Below are 19,856 nucleotides of genomic sequence, written 5' to 3' on the forward strand. Positions count from 1 at the left end.
TGACACGGAAACACACAGGCATAATCTGATGGTACGACGTGTTGGAAGATGAAGATGCAGCTTTGCTTTGGCCTTCCTCTGCTAACAGCTAACTAACCTCAGCCAGATGTGCTGCAGCTGTTTCTCTATCATTAGAAGTTTACAATGATGATGATCAGCAATGAAGAAACGCTGGCGTAAAAAAAAAAGCTGTAGTGCCTTTCACGGTGCAATACTTTTGTTAATATCCAACGGTGCAATAGACTCACAATACTTGAAATGTGGAATTCCCTTGTATTCTTATTTACTCTATTGATCCCTTCTGTATACTCTGTATTTATATATGTATATATTTGGTATATTTCAGCTCACATTCTGTAACTTCTGTCGGTGCTGTGCTACTGGAAACCGAATTTCCCAGAGCAACCCACCCGAGGGATTAATAAAGTTTTATCTAATCTAATCTAAAATAGTAATAGTGCTTGAAACACACATGAAAATATATTAAAGGTTGATTCTTGTTTTCTTTTGGTTTGTGGAACAAAAATCAGCAAAGAAGAAACGCTGGCGTAAAACTTGGTGTAGAAGTGCAACAAATGTAAGCCGGCTCATCTGATGGTGTGATGCTTGAAAAGGATTTGCGCACCTACATCGTTATTTACGGTATAAAATTGTGCTGCCTTTAGGTGCACCTGGTAAATTCAGGAATCTCTACTCCAAACCACAGCAGGTTGTTTTCAAGGCTTTTCTGGGTTAATGTTTGTTTGTTGGCATAAACATGTCTGTGATCGCTGTGTTGTTCTTTTTGATGCAGTATTTCATGTAACTCGGTGCTAAAATCATAACAATTAAGTTTAACAGTTCTAGTGCTCATGTGTCAGCTAGCATGCAGCCTGTTTCAGTTGCTCCTCTTTTTACTTTTTACTTTATTTACTTTATTTCTTTCTCCTTTACTGAGTGTGTTCATCTGTTTAAAAGCTTTCTTCTCAAACATGTGGATCTGCTGTTACTTTCACTGAGGAATGGGACCCAGCACAGCAGCTACACACCAGAGATCAGCTGAGCCGCCTGATGCTCAGATTAACTGGAGATGGTCAAACAGATGTGTGACAGACTTTAAGGAGCCGCTGCCAACAAACCAGCAAATAAACACTGAATATTTCATGTGTGACATTTGTGAGTTTGCCTTAAACACAGTCCGTCAGTCTTTTTGCTCTTGAACAATAAAATATTAAAAACTGTCTCGAGTTTATTTGGTGATGTTCTCATGCACGAGGCGAAAACCGCAAACAAACGTCACAGTAAATCTTTCCAGCTGATGTTGGGCATCCTCCACCTGCTGAATCCACTTCAGCCTCTTCCTGCTCATGTTCCTGTTTAGAGGCACAGTCAGTCTGTACAATGGAGAAAACTGAACACAGGAATATTTGGATTTTCCTTCTTTTTCTCTGCTCATGTTCAACTTGTCTGATTCAAGCTGGGAATATTTATTAGAATTCAAATTTAGACAGAAATAAAGTGAATAATATTATTTTATTATTACGTTGATGCAGCACATGGTTCAGTTAGCTTTGTATAAACATGTGTTAGAAATGTTCTTCAATCAGCTCTTTTTACTCTCTTACATTTCACAGCCAGTACTTTTTTACTTTTACTTGAGTAAAGAAGTTGAATCAGTACTTGGAGTATTTTTAACAGTAGTACTTCTACTTCAGTACAGACTGTGTGTACTTTTACCACCTGTGTCTGAGACCTCCTTCAGGGTCCACCTGAAGCTCTCAGTCTGCTGTGGAAAAAGGAAATCCAGGTGAGTTTCTCCTGATCACCTGAGGCCGTCATTACTGTGTGAACCCACACACCACTCCTCACTCCTCCCACCCGCTGCACACAGTCACTGAGTACAGACCGGCTGATAAAGGGAGAGGCAGGAAGAGGCGGAGCAAAGACGAGAAGTTTAACGTCATTTTGCAGAAGTGAAAGTGTGAGAGAGCAGCAGCAGAGCTGCAGTCGAGTCCTGTTTGTCTCTAAAAGAAGATTCACTGGAGTCCATCAGGTTTCTCTCAGCAACAGTGGTGAGTGCAGCTGATCACACTTCCTGTTTCTACACTAATCTTCACTCTGTTCACTTCATGCTGACTCATCACAGTCACACTGGATCCATAGAAATCTGCTCATGTAAGCACAGATCCACTGTAGGAACATCGAGCTGCTGCTTCAGTCTCACTGTGGCTCTGCTCAGGACTGTGGACTCAGTCTGTGCTCTGGACTTCAGACTGACTCCACACTTCCTGGTTATTCATCACTTCCTGTTCCTATTAGATTGATTCTGGATCTGATTGATCATAAGGATTACAGACGTGAAAACACCTGTTTATTCTTTATTGATATAAAGCTTTGATACTGTAAACCAGCAGATTTTGGTCAGTACTTCAAAAACTCATTCAGACATTTTACAAAGAGAGATTATCTGACTTAGTGTATCCTGTAAGAGTCACAGATGTTCCTGAATCATTCAGAAAACAGTCGATGCTGCACTTTATAACTTTGTGTGGAAACATAAATCTCATTATTTAAACAGATGTGTTTGAATCATCCTGATAATCGAGGCTTTAAATATGTCAGAGTTCACACATCAGCTGTGATATTCAAGCTGAACTGGATCAAACATGTCATCAGACACAAACATAGATGATGGTGTTTAATCCCAAAGCTTATTTAAACAAACTGGAGGACAGAATTCCTCCTTAAATGTGATTTTGATCAACAAAATTCACTGATCTCATTTTCACACACAGGCTTTATCATGGTGGCTTCTTCTCTACTAACATAAATCTTTGATTTGGACAAACAAATATATGAAATATAAAAATAAATCAATGTTTTCTGAGGATCCAGAATAATTGAATGATGTATCCCAGCGAGTGACTGGAAAAGTTCATCTTCTTCCATATCCTGAGTTTGTGAGGAGCTGTGATGTTCCAGTATCTGTGAGAGAAAACAGTTTTTAATGACGCACAAATGGACCAAATATACAGACACCACTGAATAAACATGTTCTCATAAATGCCATTAATATACTGGATCAACAGTTAATAACACATTTCTGAGGTTTATGATTCATTGTCCTCCTCACTGTCACTTCTATTGGAACAGTCACTGTTTAATATTAATGGGTCGTTGATCTGGACTTACAATAAGAAGTATTTAGTCACCAACAAGGTCGAAGTTTACTTCACAGTAATTGATGGAATATATCCAACAAACTGATTTATTCAAGTATAAAATGATCTGGATGAATCTTGGACCTTCTGTAAAACAGTCAGAGAAACAATTTCACATCTTTTTAACGACTGTATTTATCTTCATCCCCAAAAGTTATTCTGTTCATCTGGACGCTGCACTGTACAGCAGACACGACGATGTTAAGTTTGTGTTTGGGATGAACCAGTTTGTGTCTGAGTGTGTTGCTGGGTCTCCACCAGTTACTCTGAGAACTGAAGAAGCTTCTCTGATGAAACGTCTTCAAGAAACTCAAAGAAGTCCAGACGCTTTTCTTTCCAAGCTCCTCAGACTACTGACGCTTGTTTCTCTCTTTTTAAAAATGAAATTTAAAGTGAATTTTGAATCAAATGTTTCTTTTCTTTCTCCCTCAGAGTGCAGACATGTCTGCTGCCAGCAATCTGCGATCTGAAGATCAGTTTCTGTGCTCCATCTGTCTGGATGTGTTCACTGATCCAGTCTCTACACCATGTGGACACAACTTCTGCAAAACCTGCATCAGTCAGCACTGGGACATGAATCAGAGCTGTCAGTGTCCCATGTGTAAAGAGACTTTCTACACTAGACCTCAGCTGAGGGTCAACACCTTCATCTCTGAGATGGTTGCTCAGTTCAGACGTGAAGCTCAGCAGAAAGCCAGCAGCAGCAGCTCAGAGCAACAAGCTGCCAAACCAGGAGAAGTTCCCTGTGACGTCTGCACTGGAACCAGACTGAAGGCCCTGAAGTCCTGCCTGGTGTGTCAGACCTCCTACTGTCAGACTCACCTGGAGCCTCATCTGACAGTGAAACGTCTGAAAAGACATCAGCTGATTGATGCTGTGGAGAACCTGGAAGACAGGATGTGCACGAAGCACGATAAACTTCTGGAGCTGTTCTGTAAGACCGACCAGACATGTGTCTGCATGCTCTGCTCTGTTTTAGACCACAAGAACCACGAGTTTGTTCCTCTGAGAGAAGAATATGAAGGAAAGAAGGCAGAGCTGGAGAAGACAGAGGCTGAGATTCACCAGATGATCCAGAAGAGACAACTGAAGATTCAGGAGATCACAGAGTCGGTGAAGATGAGTAAAGATGCTGCAGACAGACAGAAAGCAGAAGGTGTTCAGGTCTTCACTGCTCTGATGGAGTCTGTTGAGAGACGCCTGAAGGAGCTCATGAAGGAGATCGAAGACAAACAGGAAACTACAGAGAAACAGGCTGAAGGTCTCATCAAAGATCTGGAACAGGAAATCTCTGAGCTGATGGAGAGAAGCTCTGAGGTGGAGCAGCTCTCACGCTCTGAAGACCACCTCCACCTCCTCCAAAGCTTCTCCTCCCTGAAAGCTGCTCCACCTACCAAGGACTGGACAGAGGTCAGAGTCTGTCCACCATCATATGAGGGGACTGTGGGGAGAGCTGTGGCTCAGCTGGAGGAGACAGTCTGGAAACCCATGAAGAAGAAGCTGTTTAAGGCTGAGCTGCAGAGGGTCCAGCAGTATGAGGTGGATGTGACTCTGGATCCTGATACAGCTCATCCTAAACTCATCCTGTCTGATGATGGAAAACAAGTGTATCATAGTGATGTGAGGAAGAAACTTCCAGACAACCCAGAGAGATTTTCTAGATATGTTAATGTTTTAGGAGAGCAGAGTTTCTCTTCAGGCAGATTTTACTTTGAGGTTCAGGTTAAAGGAAAGACTGCCTGGGATTTAGGAGTGGCCACAGAGTCGATCAACAGGAAGGGAGAAATCACACTGAGACCTCAGGATGGTTTCTGGACTGTGAGGTTGAGAAATGGAAATGAGTACAAAGCTTGTGCTTCCCCTTCAGTCCCCCTCTGTCTTCATCCTGGTCCTGAGAAGGTGGGGGTGTTTGTGGATTATGAGGAGGGTCTGGTCTCCTTTTATGATGTAGGTGCTGCAGCTCTGATCTACTCCTTTACTGGCTGCTCCTTCACTCACAAACTCCACCCATACTTCTGTCCCAGTCCTTATTATGGAGGTAAAAACTCTGCACCTCTGATCATCTGTCCTGTCAATCAAACTGAGTCGATCAACGACTGATTTTATTTGATGAATGATTGATTTTTCTTGAAGGGAACAAATGAACATATTGAGTGTAAATCCTCTACAGTCTCCATGTTTCTATAGAATCTGATCATCAGGACTCTGATTCACACTTTGATTCTCATGGAGTTTGATTTGAACAGAAGAAAAGTTGAATCAGGAAATGTTCCCACTGATGGAGACTCGAGCTGAAGAGCAAATATCAGAGAATAAATGTCCAAAAGCTTCATTTACAATAAAGTATGTTCAATGCTTTGAGTGAATCCAGACTCATGTGTGGCTGTTATACGGAGCATCAGAGTCCAGCTGAGTTATGTTGGATACAAACTGCTGATTTTGGCTCTGTGAGGATTTTTGTTCACTGAAAACTGATAAGACGGATAATATTCAAAGAACTCTGTAGAGATTCATGCATCCATGTTCTCCACCTGCAGGTGTGGAGGAGAAAGGTGGAGCACAGACTGCTGCATCCTTCCAGTCACATCATTTTGATGATTATATTTCCATGTTGTGATGATTTGGGTTAAAGAGAAACAGAGTTGAACGGCTGCAGTCACAGCATGAATAAGATGCTGAAGCTGAGCTGTCAGTGAACATGTTTCACTGTGATTTGATTTGAAGAATATAAAGTGTGTGTGGCTGCTGACAGCTGCAGTCTCTGTTAGTCTGCATGTTCAACACACACACAACTTTCCCCCTGAGGCAACGATCCAGCAACAACACAAAGAACAGCTGCAGACACACACACACACACACACACACTGCTAAAGAACAATTCCTCCTTCTTCAGTAACAATGATCTGAGGTCACTACCAGTGTCTACAGTGGATTTAGCTCAACATACAATTTACTGAAACGTGTGTTTTTCTTTATGCCGTACAAACTATTTTAAAAGAGCTTTGATCACAACATCTTTGTGATTTTCCCCCCAATCGGTTATTCTGCTTATTTTATCTGGTTTAACTAACAAAGGCTTAAAATTTAACTCTTAACCGGATTTAAACTCCTTTAATTTCTCATTAACTCACTAACTTTAATTTATTTCCTTGTTTGATGTATTATTTCTTTATCCTGGTTTAATTTTTGCTGATCCTGTTTAACCTGACCTTTGACCTATTAATTTTAACTTAACTGTACTCTTGTTTTGACCTTTGACCTACTTATTATTATTACACCGTTCTTTCCCCCCGAAAATGACCTCCAACAAGAAAGCCTCATTTCTGCTGTTTAACAGTGAAGAATGTAAAATGATGCACTTCCGGGATGACGGCACACTGAGAGGATCAGAGGCTCGTGAGCTCCCGATAAGACTTTTCAAAACTTCAATATTTTGCCTATAACTTGTGCTGCCACTCTGCACAAAATAGGTGACTGACTAACGGAAAGTATGCCAAATAAAAAAGATAAAACAGAGAACGTCGATAAGAGACCTCTGAAGTCTAATTTGCAACTACGAAGTCAGGTCAGTCCCGAGGCTAACCCTGAAGCCAATGACGGAAATATGGCTGAAGCTAATCCAAGCTTTCCCATCGACTATGATATTTTAACTGCAAAAATAACAGATGTGGTTGGTGCGATTGTAGAAGGGAAGATGGATGTCATTAACAACAAACTCGACGTTATCCAGGCAACCCTTGATGGCAATACAAGACGCCTTGACGAAGCCGAGACACGCATATCGAAGGTAGAGGATATAATCGCCGACATGGAAACCAGGTTAACACGTGTAGAAAGTAAGATATGCACGTTCACGAACCGGCTAGATGACCAAGAAGCTCGGAGTAGAAGAGATAATCTCCGCATATTTGGTGTCAAGGAAGGCGTGGAAGGGGCGAATGCTATTGCATATTTTGAAAAGTGGCTTCCCTCTCTTCTTAATATGAAGACGAAGAACGGGAGGATCCGACTGGACCGCTGCCACAGAAGCTTAGGGGAACCAATATCAGCCTCACCAAGAGCGGTTATAATGAAACTCCATTACCCGACCGATAAAAGGGAAGTGTTAGCCTTAAGTGGCAAGAACAAACAGATTTTCTTTGATGGAGCACTGATAACCATTCGTCAGGATGTACCACAGAATGTGCGACAGCAGAGGAGAAACTTCAACGAGGCCTGCCAGTTGCTGATTACCAAAGGAATACGATTTAGGATGCTGTTTCCTGCAACCCTGCGTTTCACATATGAAAACAGAAGATTTTCCTTTGACTCGGCAGAAGAGGCATTGAAAGTGGTATCAGCAATTGGAGCATTACGTGAGTAAAAAAAACAAAAAAAACCAAAAAAAAAACAACAACAACAAAAAAAAAACTGTTCTCTGACTCAAGTGGTTTGACGAACAGCTGACTATTACACTAAGTGACTATGTTGTATTATGATACTATGGCAAGAAAAGAAGTAGAAGAAATGCGGCAACACCTATTGCTGCATGGGAAGTCTTGTTGGGGGTTTGCTAGGCGCATACGTTGATGCGAGGTGTATCATCTCTGTACAAGGTGCGCCCGCAGCGGGTGAGGTGTCCTCCCAATCTTCGGGAGCATGAAATATTTTCTGGGACTGGTTTAACCCTGTTTTTGGGACGATATAACTGTTTATTGCAGGAATTTTATTTTTCAGTACCCAGACTTTTGTTTTTGTTTATATTTTGTTGGTGTCTGAGCAGATCTGAGCATAATTTGTTCTATATGTTAAACTACAAGGCTGATACTTATGTTTTCGCTACCACAATACATAAACCAAGTAAACTGATCTTGCAATGAGTGATCTAAAGTTTGTTTCCCTAAATGTTAAAGGGATAAATAATGTTATTAAACGTAAGAAAATTCTGACCTGGTTTAAGAAGGAGAAAACTAACATTGCACTCCTACAAGAAACTCACCTGTCAGATGTGGAACACCTAAAATTAAAGAGAGAATGGGTGGGGCAGGTGTACTTTTCCTCTTTTTCATCAAGTAAGAGAGGGGTTGCAATCTTAATTCATAAAAATACTCCATTTGTTCTTACAAAGTGTATTAAAGATGATCAGGGTAGATTTGTTATTATAATAGGACGTTTATATGGTGAATCTGTTTTGATAGGCTGTATTTATGCGCCGAATGTATATCAGGAAAATTTTTACTCAGAACTTATAAAAGAAATATCTGTCAACCTGACAACATTTACTGTTCTGGTAGGAGATTTTAATTGTAGTATGGACCCAGAATTGGATCAAAATCCACCATCCAAAAATTCAGTCTCCAAAAAGCGAGAAGCTATCAAGGGACTGTGTTCTGACTTGCAGCTGATAGACGCTTGGAGAACCCTTCATCCAGGGGAAAAAGATTATACCTTTTATTCTAATCCACATAAGAGTTATTCCCGTATTGATTATTTCCTTGTCTCGAGGGAGGTCCTTAACAGAGTTACTATCTGTGATATTGGCACGCGTATACTCTCCGATCATTCAGATGTTCATTTAAATATCTCACCCCCTGAAGCTCACCCAACACTACGTAGTTGGCGATTAAATCCATCACTTTTAGATAACTCTGCGTTTCGGAGTTATATAAAAGAACAAGTTGATCTTTTTTTACAGACAAATGATAATGAAAACACAAATCCTTCTAATCTTTGGGAGACAATGAAGGCTTACCTACGTGGCGCTATAATCTCATACAGCATAGCGAAAAAGAAAGAATCTTTAACACATCAAATGGACCTGGAAAAAAAATTAGCAGATCTAGAACACTCCCTCAAAATACATTTCTCACCTGAAGTACTGAAAAAAATAGAAGTCACTAGATCAGCTCTGAATCAGTTACTGACTGAAAAAGCAGAGGCCAGCGTATTCTATGCTAAGCACAGGCTGTTTGAGTTGGCAGATAAACCAGGGCGGTTATTGGCGCGTTTGGCTGCTGGGAAACTAGAATCTCATGTTATATCATCTCTGAAAGATGAAAGAGGACAGAATCAATACGAAAATAATAAATTGGTTAAATTAATGGAAAATTTTTATAAACAATTATATATATCTGAAAATACAGCCACATTAAGTGACACCCAAAATTTTTTACATAAACTCAATCTACCAACTTTGTCTGAAGGTGATCGAGCTCGTCTTGGGGAACAAATAACACAAGAAGAGGTGCTGACAGCAATTAAATCTCTGCAACGAGGGAAAGCCCCGGGCCCAGATGGTTTTGGTCCAGACTTCTATAAAGTTTTCCAGGATCAAGTAGCTATACCTCTTTTAAATATGTATCTGCATTCTATTAAAAGGGGAAGTCTTCCCAATACATTGTACTCTGCAAATATATCGCTATTCCATAAGAAGGATAAACCAGTTGATCAATGTGCTTCCTATCGCCCAATTAGTTTAATAAATGTTGACAGCAAAATTTTGTCTAAAATATTGTCTAATAGACTAGAAAATTATATACCTAAACTTATTAAGGCAGATCAGACGGGCTTTATCAAGAATAGACAATCAATTACAAACATAAGAAAATTATTGAATATTATAGAACACTCTGAGGTAACCAAAACACAAGGACTTGTTGTATCACTAGATGCGGAAAAAGCTTTTGACCGCGTTGAGTGGACTTATATGTTTGCTGTGATGGAGAAATTTGGCCTGGGCAGGGGGTTTATAGACATGATCAGACTGTTATATGTCACCCCAAGAGCATCTGTTATAGTAAATGGTATTAAATCCTCAGAATTCGGTTTACAGAGATCAACAAGACAGGGGACCCGATTTCCCCATTAATTTTTGCTTTAGTTATTGAACCACTGGCAGAGGCCATTAGAAATAATCAAAGTATATCTGGATACCAAATACAAGGAGTTGAATTTAAAATTCTACTATACGCAGACGATGTTCTGCTGTTTGTCACTAATCCCCAGGATGCTATACCCTCTGTATTATCTATTATAGAAACTTTTGGATATCTCTCCGGGTATAAGGTTAATATGAATAAAACTATTGCTTTGCCACTAGGAAATTTGCCCAGGACATGTAATATCCCATTTACCTGGTCGGGTTCGGGATTTAAGTACTTGGGGATACACATTTTACCTAATATAAGAGGTATATTGAAACAGAACATAGACATAGTTCGTAACAGTATTAAAAAAGACCTTTCCAGATGGATGGATCTCCCGGTCTCTTGGATGGGAAGAATAAATTTAATTAAAATGAATGTGTTGCCCCGGCTTTTATATCCTCTACAAATGCTCCCAATAACTCTTACTAAAAAAACTGTAAAAGAAATTGAAAAAGATATGTCAAGGTTTATTTGGAGGGGTAAGAAACCCAGATTAAGTATGAAAACGTTACAGCTGCCCAAAGATAAAGGGGGTCTTGCCTTTCCCAACATCTTGCTGTATAACTGGTCATGTCATAGTAGAGTTATACATGAATGGATCCACACATATCTAAAAGACACAGATGATCCCCTTGAAGCCTGGACATGTCAGCCATTTAATCTTCTAAGTGAACTAGTGAGTAAATATAATAAAAAACATAATAAAGTAATGATTGATACTTATTTAAAAACATGGCGTGATATGAGTAAATACACTGAAAGTAATCCTATACTTAGTTATATAACACCTTTTTTAAATAATCAGCACTTCACACCGGGAATGGAAAGTGCAGTATTTCAGAGATGGTTTGGTGCAGGAATACGTGTGGTGGGTGATCTGTTTGATGGGAATGTTTGTATGTCTTTTGAGCAGGTCCAAAAGAAATACACTATACATCAAACGGATTTTTTTGCATTTTTACAGGCTCGCCACCTAATTACTTCATGTCATGATGCTTTGCATAATACAATGCAACTAGGACCCATGGAAAATTTCTTCCTACATTTAAGTGCAGATAATAGTACTATAAGACAGTTTTATAATGTACTACAAGGTTATAATAAACACAATATTGGAAAACTGATTAGGAGCTGGGAGGGTGACCTCCAGTGTCAGTGTGATGATCATGCCTGGAGTGAGTCCATACAATCTGTGCATTCTTTATTTCTTAGTAACAGATTTAAAGAAATTCAATATAAAATTTTACATAGACAGCATAGAACACCTATTTTTCTGAATAAAATTGATCCGAGCAGGTCTGCACAATGTATTAAATGTAAATCTGCGCCGGGGTCCTACGTGCACTGTCTTTGGACTTGCTCAAAAATCTCAAAATTCTGGCTCTGTGTAACTAAAGAACTAAAAGGGATATTTAAAAGCAGAATACAAAGAGATCCAGCTCAGTATCTATTGGGGCTGCCAATTTCGAACAAATTTCCAGATAAAAACAAGCATATACTTCTATGCAAACTACTGTTTTTGGCAAGAAAATGTATTCTTTTTAATTGGATTAATGAAAAACCACCAACAATAACTCAGTGGTATAAAGAAATTTTTAGAGTATTACCAATGGAAAGACTGAGTGCAAAATTAAGTGGCAATGATGATATTTTTTGGGATATATGGCGCCCGCTATTGGATTACTTACCTGATGATCTGAAGAAAACCATACTGATAGGCACAACCCCACTTCACTGGCGGGTTGAGTTTGTCAGGAGATATATGTAAATGATTGGTAGACCGAATTATATATACTGTATCAGTTTCCCGTCTACATGTCTCAGATTGCTCATTGTGGGGTTTTTCTTTGATCTGCTTTGAGGTTGTTTTTTTTTTTTTTTTTGGTTTGTTTGTTTTGTTTTGTTTTTTTTGTTTGTTTTGGGGGTTTTTTTTTCTTTCTTTTATTGTTTCTGTTTTGATCTTTGTTTTGTTTTGTATAAAGGGAAATTATTAAAAAAAAAAAAAAAAAAAAAAAAAAAAAAAGTAAAATGATGCAAAATTACAAAACTCTTATCTGTGTCTCTAATCAAACCTCTGTAACTTTGCTCTGCTTCACTTCAGCAGCATCAGGTCATGTTCACATGTTGATTCATGGTTTTCTTTCGTTTTTGATCTACTGCAGAATATTTTTAAGGTCATCTGCTATAAAATCCCAGGCCAGGAAAATCTCCTTCATGTTTTTCTGTTTCATCCTCAGTTACTTTGACACAAAGGCATCTGCTGTGATTCTCACACTTTTGATAACGTCTCGCAAGTGTCAGCTTTGTTTTTATAGATGTAAAAATATGGAAATGTACTGATACGTGATCAGAATTATAATATTTCTGACTGAGGCAAAATTTCCCCAATTAAAATCAAATTGAATCAAATCAATTCAGGACCTTGTGAATCAGATCAAATCGATTCTAGAAATCAGTGACGATACCCAGACCTAAAGCTCTCTACTAGCCTGTAATACAGATACTGGTATTTGAAATTACATGGTGGTGGATAAAAAACTGTCATTTTGTCAGAGAGATTTTACTCTATGTCAGGGGTGTCAAACTCATTTTATTTAAGGGGCCACATGAAGAAAAGTCTATTCTCAAGCGGGCCGGACTGGTAAAATCATTGTATATATAACTTAAAAACAACAACTTCAGATTGTTTTCTTTGTTTTAATACGATCAACATAAAAATAAAGCTAGAGCCTGTGGACAGTATGTTCAAAATAGTACAGGCACAACATAGCTATTAATCATAAAACACCTCAAGTTATTTGAAAATTCTGAGGACAAAGAACACACAAGCACACAGTGTCTCAGTGATTCACAGACCACAGAACTACATCAGGGTGTCTCATGCAGCACTTTCAGTGGGGTTGCATAGTTTATTTGATACCTGGCATCTTTTAGCTTTCACCAGCTCATCAATATCAGGCTTCACATCCTGAGCAGCAGCTAACTTCAGGATGTGATTCAAGTGCCTGTGCGTGAGCCTTGAGCGCAGTTTTGTTTTATTTATGCTCATTACAGAGAAAACTTGCTCACAAAGATACGTGGTTCCGAACATGCACAACAGTTTTGCAGCGAGGGCTGTCAAGTTGGGGTAACCTGGCAAGAGATTCTGATAGAATGTGTTCAAGCTGCGGCAAATTTGCCCTTCAAATCCGAGTCACACCGCAAGTCTGTTATTTCAAGTTGGATCCTGACGGGCAGATCAGAGGGGTTCACGGTGAACGGCGAGCAAAAAACTTTGAAGTCTTTCTCCCGTCACCAAAAATCTGAAATCGTTGCTCAAACTCTAGTAACAGTCCCGTTATTTTATCTTTAAACCGCTTCATATCTGCCACACTTTGGATCGTGCACACATTTTTCAGACGGGGGAAGTGAGCTGCATCACCACCAGCGAGCTGCGTCTCCCACAATAACAGCTTCAACTTGAAAGAACGTATGCTGTCATAATACTGCGTGACAACTTTGTTGCGTCCTTGCAGCTGTTTGTTCAAGTTATTCAGGTTCTCTGTAACATCCACCATAAATGCAAGGTCCTGCATCCATTCTGCGGAATGAAATTCTAACACTGGTTTGCCCTTTTCTTCCATAAACTGTTCAATTTCTTCTCGTAAATCAAAGAAACGCCTCAGCACAGCACCTCGGCTCAGCCATCTTACCTCAGTGTGGTATGGCAGGCCATAGATGTGGTCTTTCTCTCTGAGAAGACTCAAACTGACGGTGATTGAGGCGTCTGGATCGGATGAAATTAACAGTGTGGATGACCACCTTCGTGACGTTATCCATTTTCAGTGACTTGCAACACAAAGCCTCCTGGTGCAAAATACAGTGAAAAGTCCAAAAATCACGTCCTCCATTTGCAGATTGCACTTTATCTCTGAACTTTTTTACAACGCCTGCTTTCTTCCCGATCATTGAGGGCGCACCATCTGTAGCCAGGCTGACAGTGCGGGACCGGTCCACTCCGACCCTGTCCAGCGCGCCGACGAATGCGGTGAAAATATCAGCTGCGGTCGTTGTATCTGTCATCGGCACCAACTCCACGAACTCCTTGGTGACGGTCAATGTGTCATCAACTCCGCGGATGAAAATTGCCAGTTGTGCAACATCTGTAATGTCCGTGCCTTCATCAATTGCAACTGAAAACACAATAAATGACTTTACTTTTTGCTTCAACTGGCTGTCCAAATCCGCTGAAAGATCAGAAATCCTGTCGGCAACTGTGTTTCTTGTCAGGCTGATATTTGCAAAGGCCTGGCGCTTTTCAGGGCACACAATCTCCGATGCCTTCATCATACATGTTTTTACAAATTCACCCTCACTAAATGGTGTTAAAGCTAGTGCAATTTCGTTAGCAATGAGGTAGCTAGCTTTCACTGCAGCGTCACTGATGTCTCGGCTGTGAGTAAACACAGGCTGCTGTTTCTTCAGACCCGCCAACAGTTCATTCACCTTCTCTCTTCTCCGCTGTCCTTGAAAGTTGTCATATTTGTCGGCATGAAGACTCACATAGTGGCGACGGAGGTTATATTCTTTCAGCACTGCAACATGCTGGGAACACACCAAACATACAGCTTTCCCATTCACTTCTGTGAATAAATAGGAGGATGACCATTTTTCTTGGAACACTCTGCACTCTGCATCCACTTTTCTCTTTTTTGACAGAGACATATTGGAGCAATGAGGGTGCCAAAGCACATCAGGTTTAAATTTCGCAGGCAAAACAAAGTAGCTCACAATTGCTATTGCCCCATCCAATGGACACAATTGGAACAGCAGCTTCTTTATTGAAAAATTGCTGCTCATTTTTATACTTTACAAAATCATCTCACGGGCTGGATTAACCCTAGAACACTATCGCTATAAATAGTAACACGATCACTAGTGCCGGGTGATTTTTACCCGATATAATATAACCAATGAAAAGTAATCAAATATATCAAAATATGACAACACATGACAAATTAGAGTGGTCTTCTTTTACTTTCAACTGTGCCATGTCTAACAAAATGAAAAAAAACCTCCTAAAACAAAATAATGACTCTGGAAAGCTGGTCTTTGGTCCACCCATTCCTGGGACATTTGAGACTTCCATGGTGAAGGCACAGGCTCCTCGACACGCAAACAGCTGGAGGAGGGAGAAATCACGTAAATGTATTTTCTCGGGTATAAATCACCTGGCGATAGTGTTCTAGGGTTAAACCCGTTTGCGGGCCTGATCCGGCCCGCGGGCCGTACGTTTGACACCCCTGCTCTATGTGTTCAAGCAGCATCTGTGCAAGGCACAGTTCTGAGTACAAACGGATGTTTCACTTATGATTTTGTTGGAAGCTGATTTTTTAAAGTGATTTTTCTTTGGAAGCTTTTGTGTCAGATTTACTGACGTTTGCAGCAACTGAAACCCTGAGACTGAAAGCTGTGGACAGGAGTATTTTTGCAGCTGATCTGCATATGGATTTATAGGACTTTCACTTTCAGAAGGAAAATATTTAAATCTGCATAAAACCTAACAGTGAAAACATTCTGTCTTTGGCCTGTTGTGATAGCTGCTGCTAGGAGAGCTGAGCTGAAGTAAAAATGAAAAGGCTGCAATACATCGAAGGGCATTAATGCAAACTGAGCTATACAGTTCACAAAGCACATGTGAGTCATTATTGTGAGCGGTGTGTACAGATCCAAACATGACACTGACATGTTGTTACGAGTGATTCACTTTGATACAAGACCAGAACGTCATCAACAGCAGAAATTAGCAGTGATCAGAGAGGTTTGAAGCTCCAGTCACTGATCTCTAAACAAACATCACAGTGGACACTGCCCTTTCAAACTGTATATGCCCACCATGCAGACTAAATATGGCATATAGATACCGCCAACAAGGACAGGTTATGCCTGGAACATGCAGGTTTATACTGGGACACCTGCAGACGGTGCTCCTGAAAAGAACCAAGTGAAGTTTGCTGTTCTGGATTGGAGGGCTCAAGGACATAAGATAATTTGGGCTCTTATTATGGCCACCACGAAGATACTTCCAGGTCACTTCTCTCAGTGAGGAACCTTCCTAAGCAAAATGCCCTATTGGAACTGTTGGGATTTAGAGATTCTTTTATTGCTGCCATATACTCTGCCTTATGATAAATGCATTAATAACATGTTCTACAGTATTATTTTATCAGTAATATTGTTTACAGGGTTCATATTGCATTGAATATGTTTGTCATCACATTCATTCTATTCACAGGTTGAGTTCATTCTATACACATTGCATAACTGTGCTTGTTTAGAGTTGATGTTCTACCCAAGAGGGTTTTAAGCTTCACTGGTGAGAGTGTCCAGGTGATACATGTTGAGGGAGGATGAGAACACAGCAGGTTAATTGCATGCATGCTTACAATACACATAAATCTAGTAGCAGGCCTGAGCGAAGGCCCAAGTGTCTTCTGCTTCTTATTTGAGACCTGCGCCAATTCAGTCTACTTAGAGATTGAGGACGAGGGTCCATTATTAGCCCTTAGAGGCCCTGAAGCTTGAAGTTATTACCTTAAAAGGAAGGTGTTATCAAAAAGAGAAGTTATATGTTTGTTTATAGTTATTAGAGATGTACAAGATGTACCCTTGTCTGTAAACAATGACTGGACATAATGTATTTTTGACCTGTATTGACGTGTATGTGGGGGTGTGATCCTCTATGCTATAAAACCAGAACTCAGTGTATTTTTGTCAGAGCAAATAAGCCATATGCTGACGGTTGTTCTCCGTTGTCAATAAACTCATCGTTTGATTGCACTTTTCTGGGCCTCCGTCGTTTGTTGTCTGGTCTACAGTTGATCGATCTCGCTTCAGAACACACCCCTCATTTCTACAGCACTGACCTTTGACCTTCAGTTGTACTTCTTGCTGGCTCTCTTCTCGTCCACCTCTCTGGGAGATGCAGGTATAGTTCCCACTCTCAGACACTTTGGGGTTCTTCAGAGTGAGGCTGAGGTCTCCAGTCTGCATTCATCAGAAGCAAGCAGCACATTCAATCTATCATCTAGTTTAAAATATCAGAATGAGGGTGCTGGTTTAGCTCAGCGTGTTGAACAGTCAGCCATATGGCTGCAGCTTGCTCGGGTTTGAGTCCAATCTGCAGCTGCATGTCTGCCCCTGCTTTCCTGTTGTTTCTTCACTGAACTTGTCAAATAAAGCTGAAAAAGTATAAAAAATAAATATATATATCACAATGAAAAATTGGCTGCTATTAAGAACTCCCGTGCCCAACGTCCATCCAAGGCCCGATTGTTTTACAGATAGAACCAAAGTCAATGTTGTCATCCCTCTGTTCTCCTCATTCTTCAGCTGTTTCACTTAAAATGCTGTTTCCATGACAGCAGCCACCGTATATGGAAAAGAATCTGATCCCAAAAACTGAAGCGATGAAAAAGGTTTTGTTGCAGATAAAATATTAACTTTATATTATTTATTTTCAGCTCATACCATCATTAAAACATGTTAGAACACGCATGTAGGATTTCACAAATCATCGCTCCTAAATTTAATCGCATCCATAACAATTGTTTGTACGTGTTAGCTTTGAAAACATCACATTCTTTATGTTAGTTGGTTTAGATGAGTGATCTCCAGGATGAAGGATGAATGAGTGCAGAGGCCCGTTTCATGGAGACTGTTTAAGTGTGATGTAAACCTGGGTTACCAATACTAAAAAAAAAAACACATTTGAACACATTCATCAGTGGCTGGGTTATTACCATGTTGAAGGACTAATGATGACACGCTCTGACACTCATTAGCATAGAAAACAAAGTGGTGAAAGCAAAGAGCTTCACCGGAGCTCCTCAGGGCTCTGTGCATTACATTTCATTATTTTACTTTTATTTACATACAAAACAACCTGTGCAGCACGGTGGCACGGTGGTTAGCACTGTTCTCCCCGTGTTTGCGTGGGTTCTCTCCGGGTACTCCGGCTTCCTCCCACCGTCCAAAGACATGCAGCTTGTGGGATAGGTTAATTGATTAATCCAAATTGCCCATAGGTGTGAATGTGGGAGTGAATGTGTCAAATTTACTAGACTATAACACAAAATTGCCGATTTATTGCAGATTTTTGCCCGATGGTCAGATCTTTCTAAGAATTCACAAACTTTATTAGAGGTTGTCTCACACACATACTGAGGTTCTGCTGAAATTGGTACCATCAGTCATTTCTCCAACATGAGTAAACCCAGAGGGTGGGGAGAACGTCTGCTTTAAAGCCGGTTGTATTGGGGTTATTCAGGATGGTTCAAAACATAAGGCACATTTTAAACCCAACAATGTTTTAAATGTTATAAAATGTTTTTAAATATACACAGCTGCCATATTAACCAATGCACTGGGATGACCTAAACCTATCAGAGTATTTCTATTTGTTAAAGCCCCACCATTCAAGCCAAACACAGCTTCAGCACAAACAGTCTCTGCACCTCAGAAGTCATGTTCAGTGGTGACATCAGCAGTGACATCATCACACTGTTCATCAGGTGCCTGACCCTCTCCACCTTGCTGTGTCATCTCCACGGTCTGCGCTCTGTTTGGTGTCTTCTTGCTGTAGCAGATGGACAGCAGCAGACCAGAGGAGATGCAATACGGACAGAGGACCACTAAATGGCAGAAGACTCGACATAAGATCACAGAAGAGGCTGCAGGAGGAGGTGACAGGTGAGGTGAAGTGTTTCAAGCAACACTTGAAACACTAGGGAACAACTATATTAACAGACCTATACATTTCAGCTTGTGGCCTTCATCAGGGTCGCATGTTCACACATAAACAGGCTGACCAATCAGCACTCAAGGGGATGATGTTTGCTGATTGGTTGAACCAGAGCCCAAATAGCCTCTGGACTGAACCTCTTGAAATTTAAAGGGGAAATCACCTGACATCTGATATCTAAAAGTAGTTCATTCCCAAAGGTGCACAGAAAAATGCAGATCAATTAAAGTTACAGCCAATCACAGCAGAAATGACAGGAACAGGAGAGTCAGGAGATTAAAAATCCTTCACCTGGAGCACTGACCTTTGACCTTCAGTTGTACTTCTTGCTGGCTTCCTTCTCATGCACCTCTCTGGAAGATGCAGGTGTAGTTTCCACTGTCAGAGACTGTGGGGTTCCTCAGAGTGAGGCTGAGGTCTCCAGTCTGCAGAGTATCGGCTCTCATTGATGTTCGGTTGGTGTAACGATCGTTTTGGTTTCTAAGATCATCCGTATACGGTTCATGAGTGTGAACTGAGATCTTCAAATCTTTGTGCTTCTACATCACTCTCATATTGTCACCTTGATGAACTGATACGTTACAGGGCAGCAGGACAGACTCCACCCCCTAATACACCTCCACCTCAGACCCATCCTGAGAAACTGAAGAGAGACCAAGAAGAAATGAGGTATCAGACATTTACAGTTTCAACACTCAGTTTCAGGAACACCTCATTCGTGGTGGTTGGAGGTCGGTAAGGTTTGTTGAGTTGTTGCCTGGATGGCTCAGTCAATAGAGCAAAAGGCTCTAATATTCAGGGTTTTGAAAGCCAAGATGGAGCAGCACCAATCAAGACCAAAACAGAGAAAACAGTCTAAGTGAGTCTCACCTACACCAGTTTTTGGCTTTTGTGAAACTTACCTGCAGGAACAGTGAGTGCAGACAGCAACAGCACACACACACCTGTAACGGGAGGTCAGAGGTCACT

General features: G+C 40.5%; 2 protein-coding genes across 2 annotated transcripts in view; one reads left to right on the top strand and one right to left on the bottom strand.

Moving 5' to 3' along the window:
* LOC109201617 (CST complex subunit CTC1) overlaps positions 1–19,856 on the bottom strand; it is a 172,798-nt gene that overhangs the window by 68,901 nt on the left and 84,041 nt on the right. The window lies entirely within an intron of this gene.
* On the top strand, positions 1,665–5,503 carry LOC109201602 (E3 ubiquitin-protein ligase TRIM21-like). Its single transcript, XM_019357366.2, has 2 exons — positions 1,665–2,051; positions 3,633–5,503. Exon 2 carries the CDS (start codon positions 3,642–3,644, stop codon positions 5,298–5,300), a length of 1,659 nt encoding a protein of 552 aa, XP_019212911.1. The 5' UTR covers positions 1,665–2,051; positions 3,633–3,641; the 3' UTR covers positions 5,301–5,503.

This window comes from Oreochromis niloticus, linkage group LG3 (genome assembly GCF_001858045.2).
Source record: "Oreochromis niloticus isolate F11D_XX linkage group LG3, O_niloticus_UMD_NMBU, whole genome shotgun sequence".
Lineage (NCBI taxonomy): Eukaryota > Metazoa > Chordata > Actinopteri > Cichliformes > Cichlidae > Oreochromis > Oreochromis niloticus.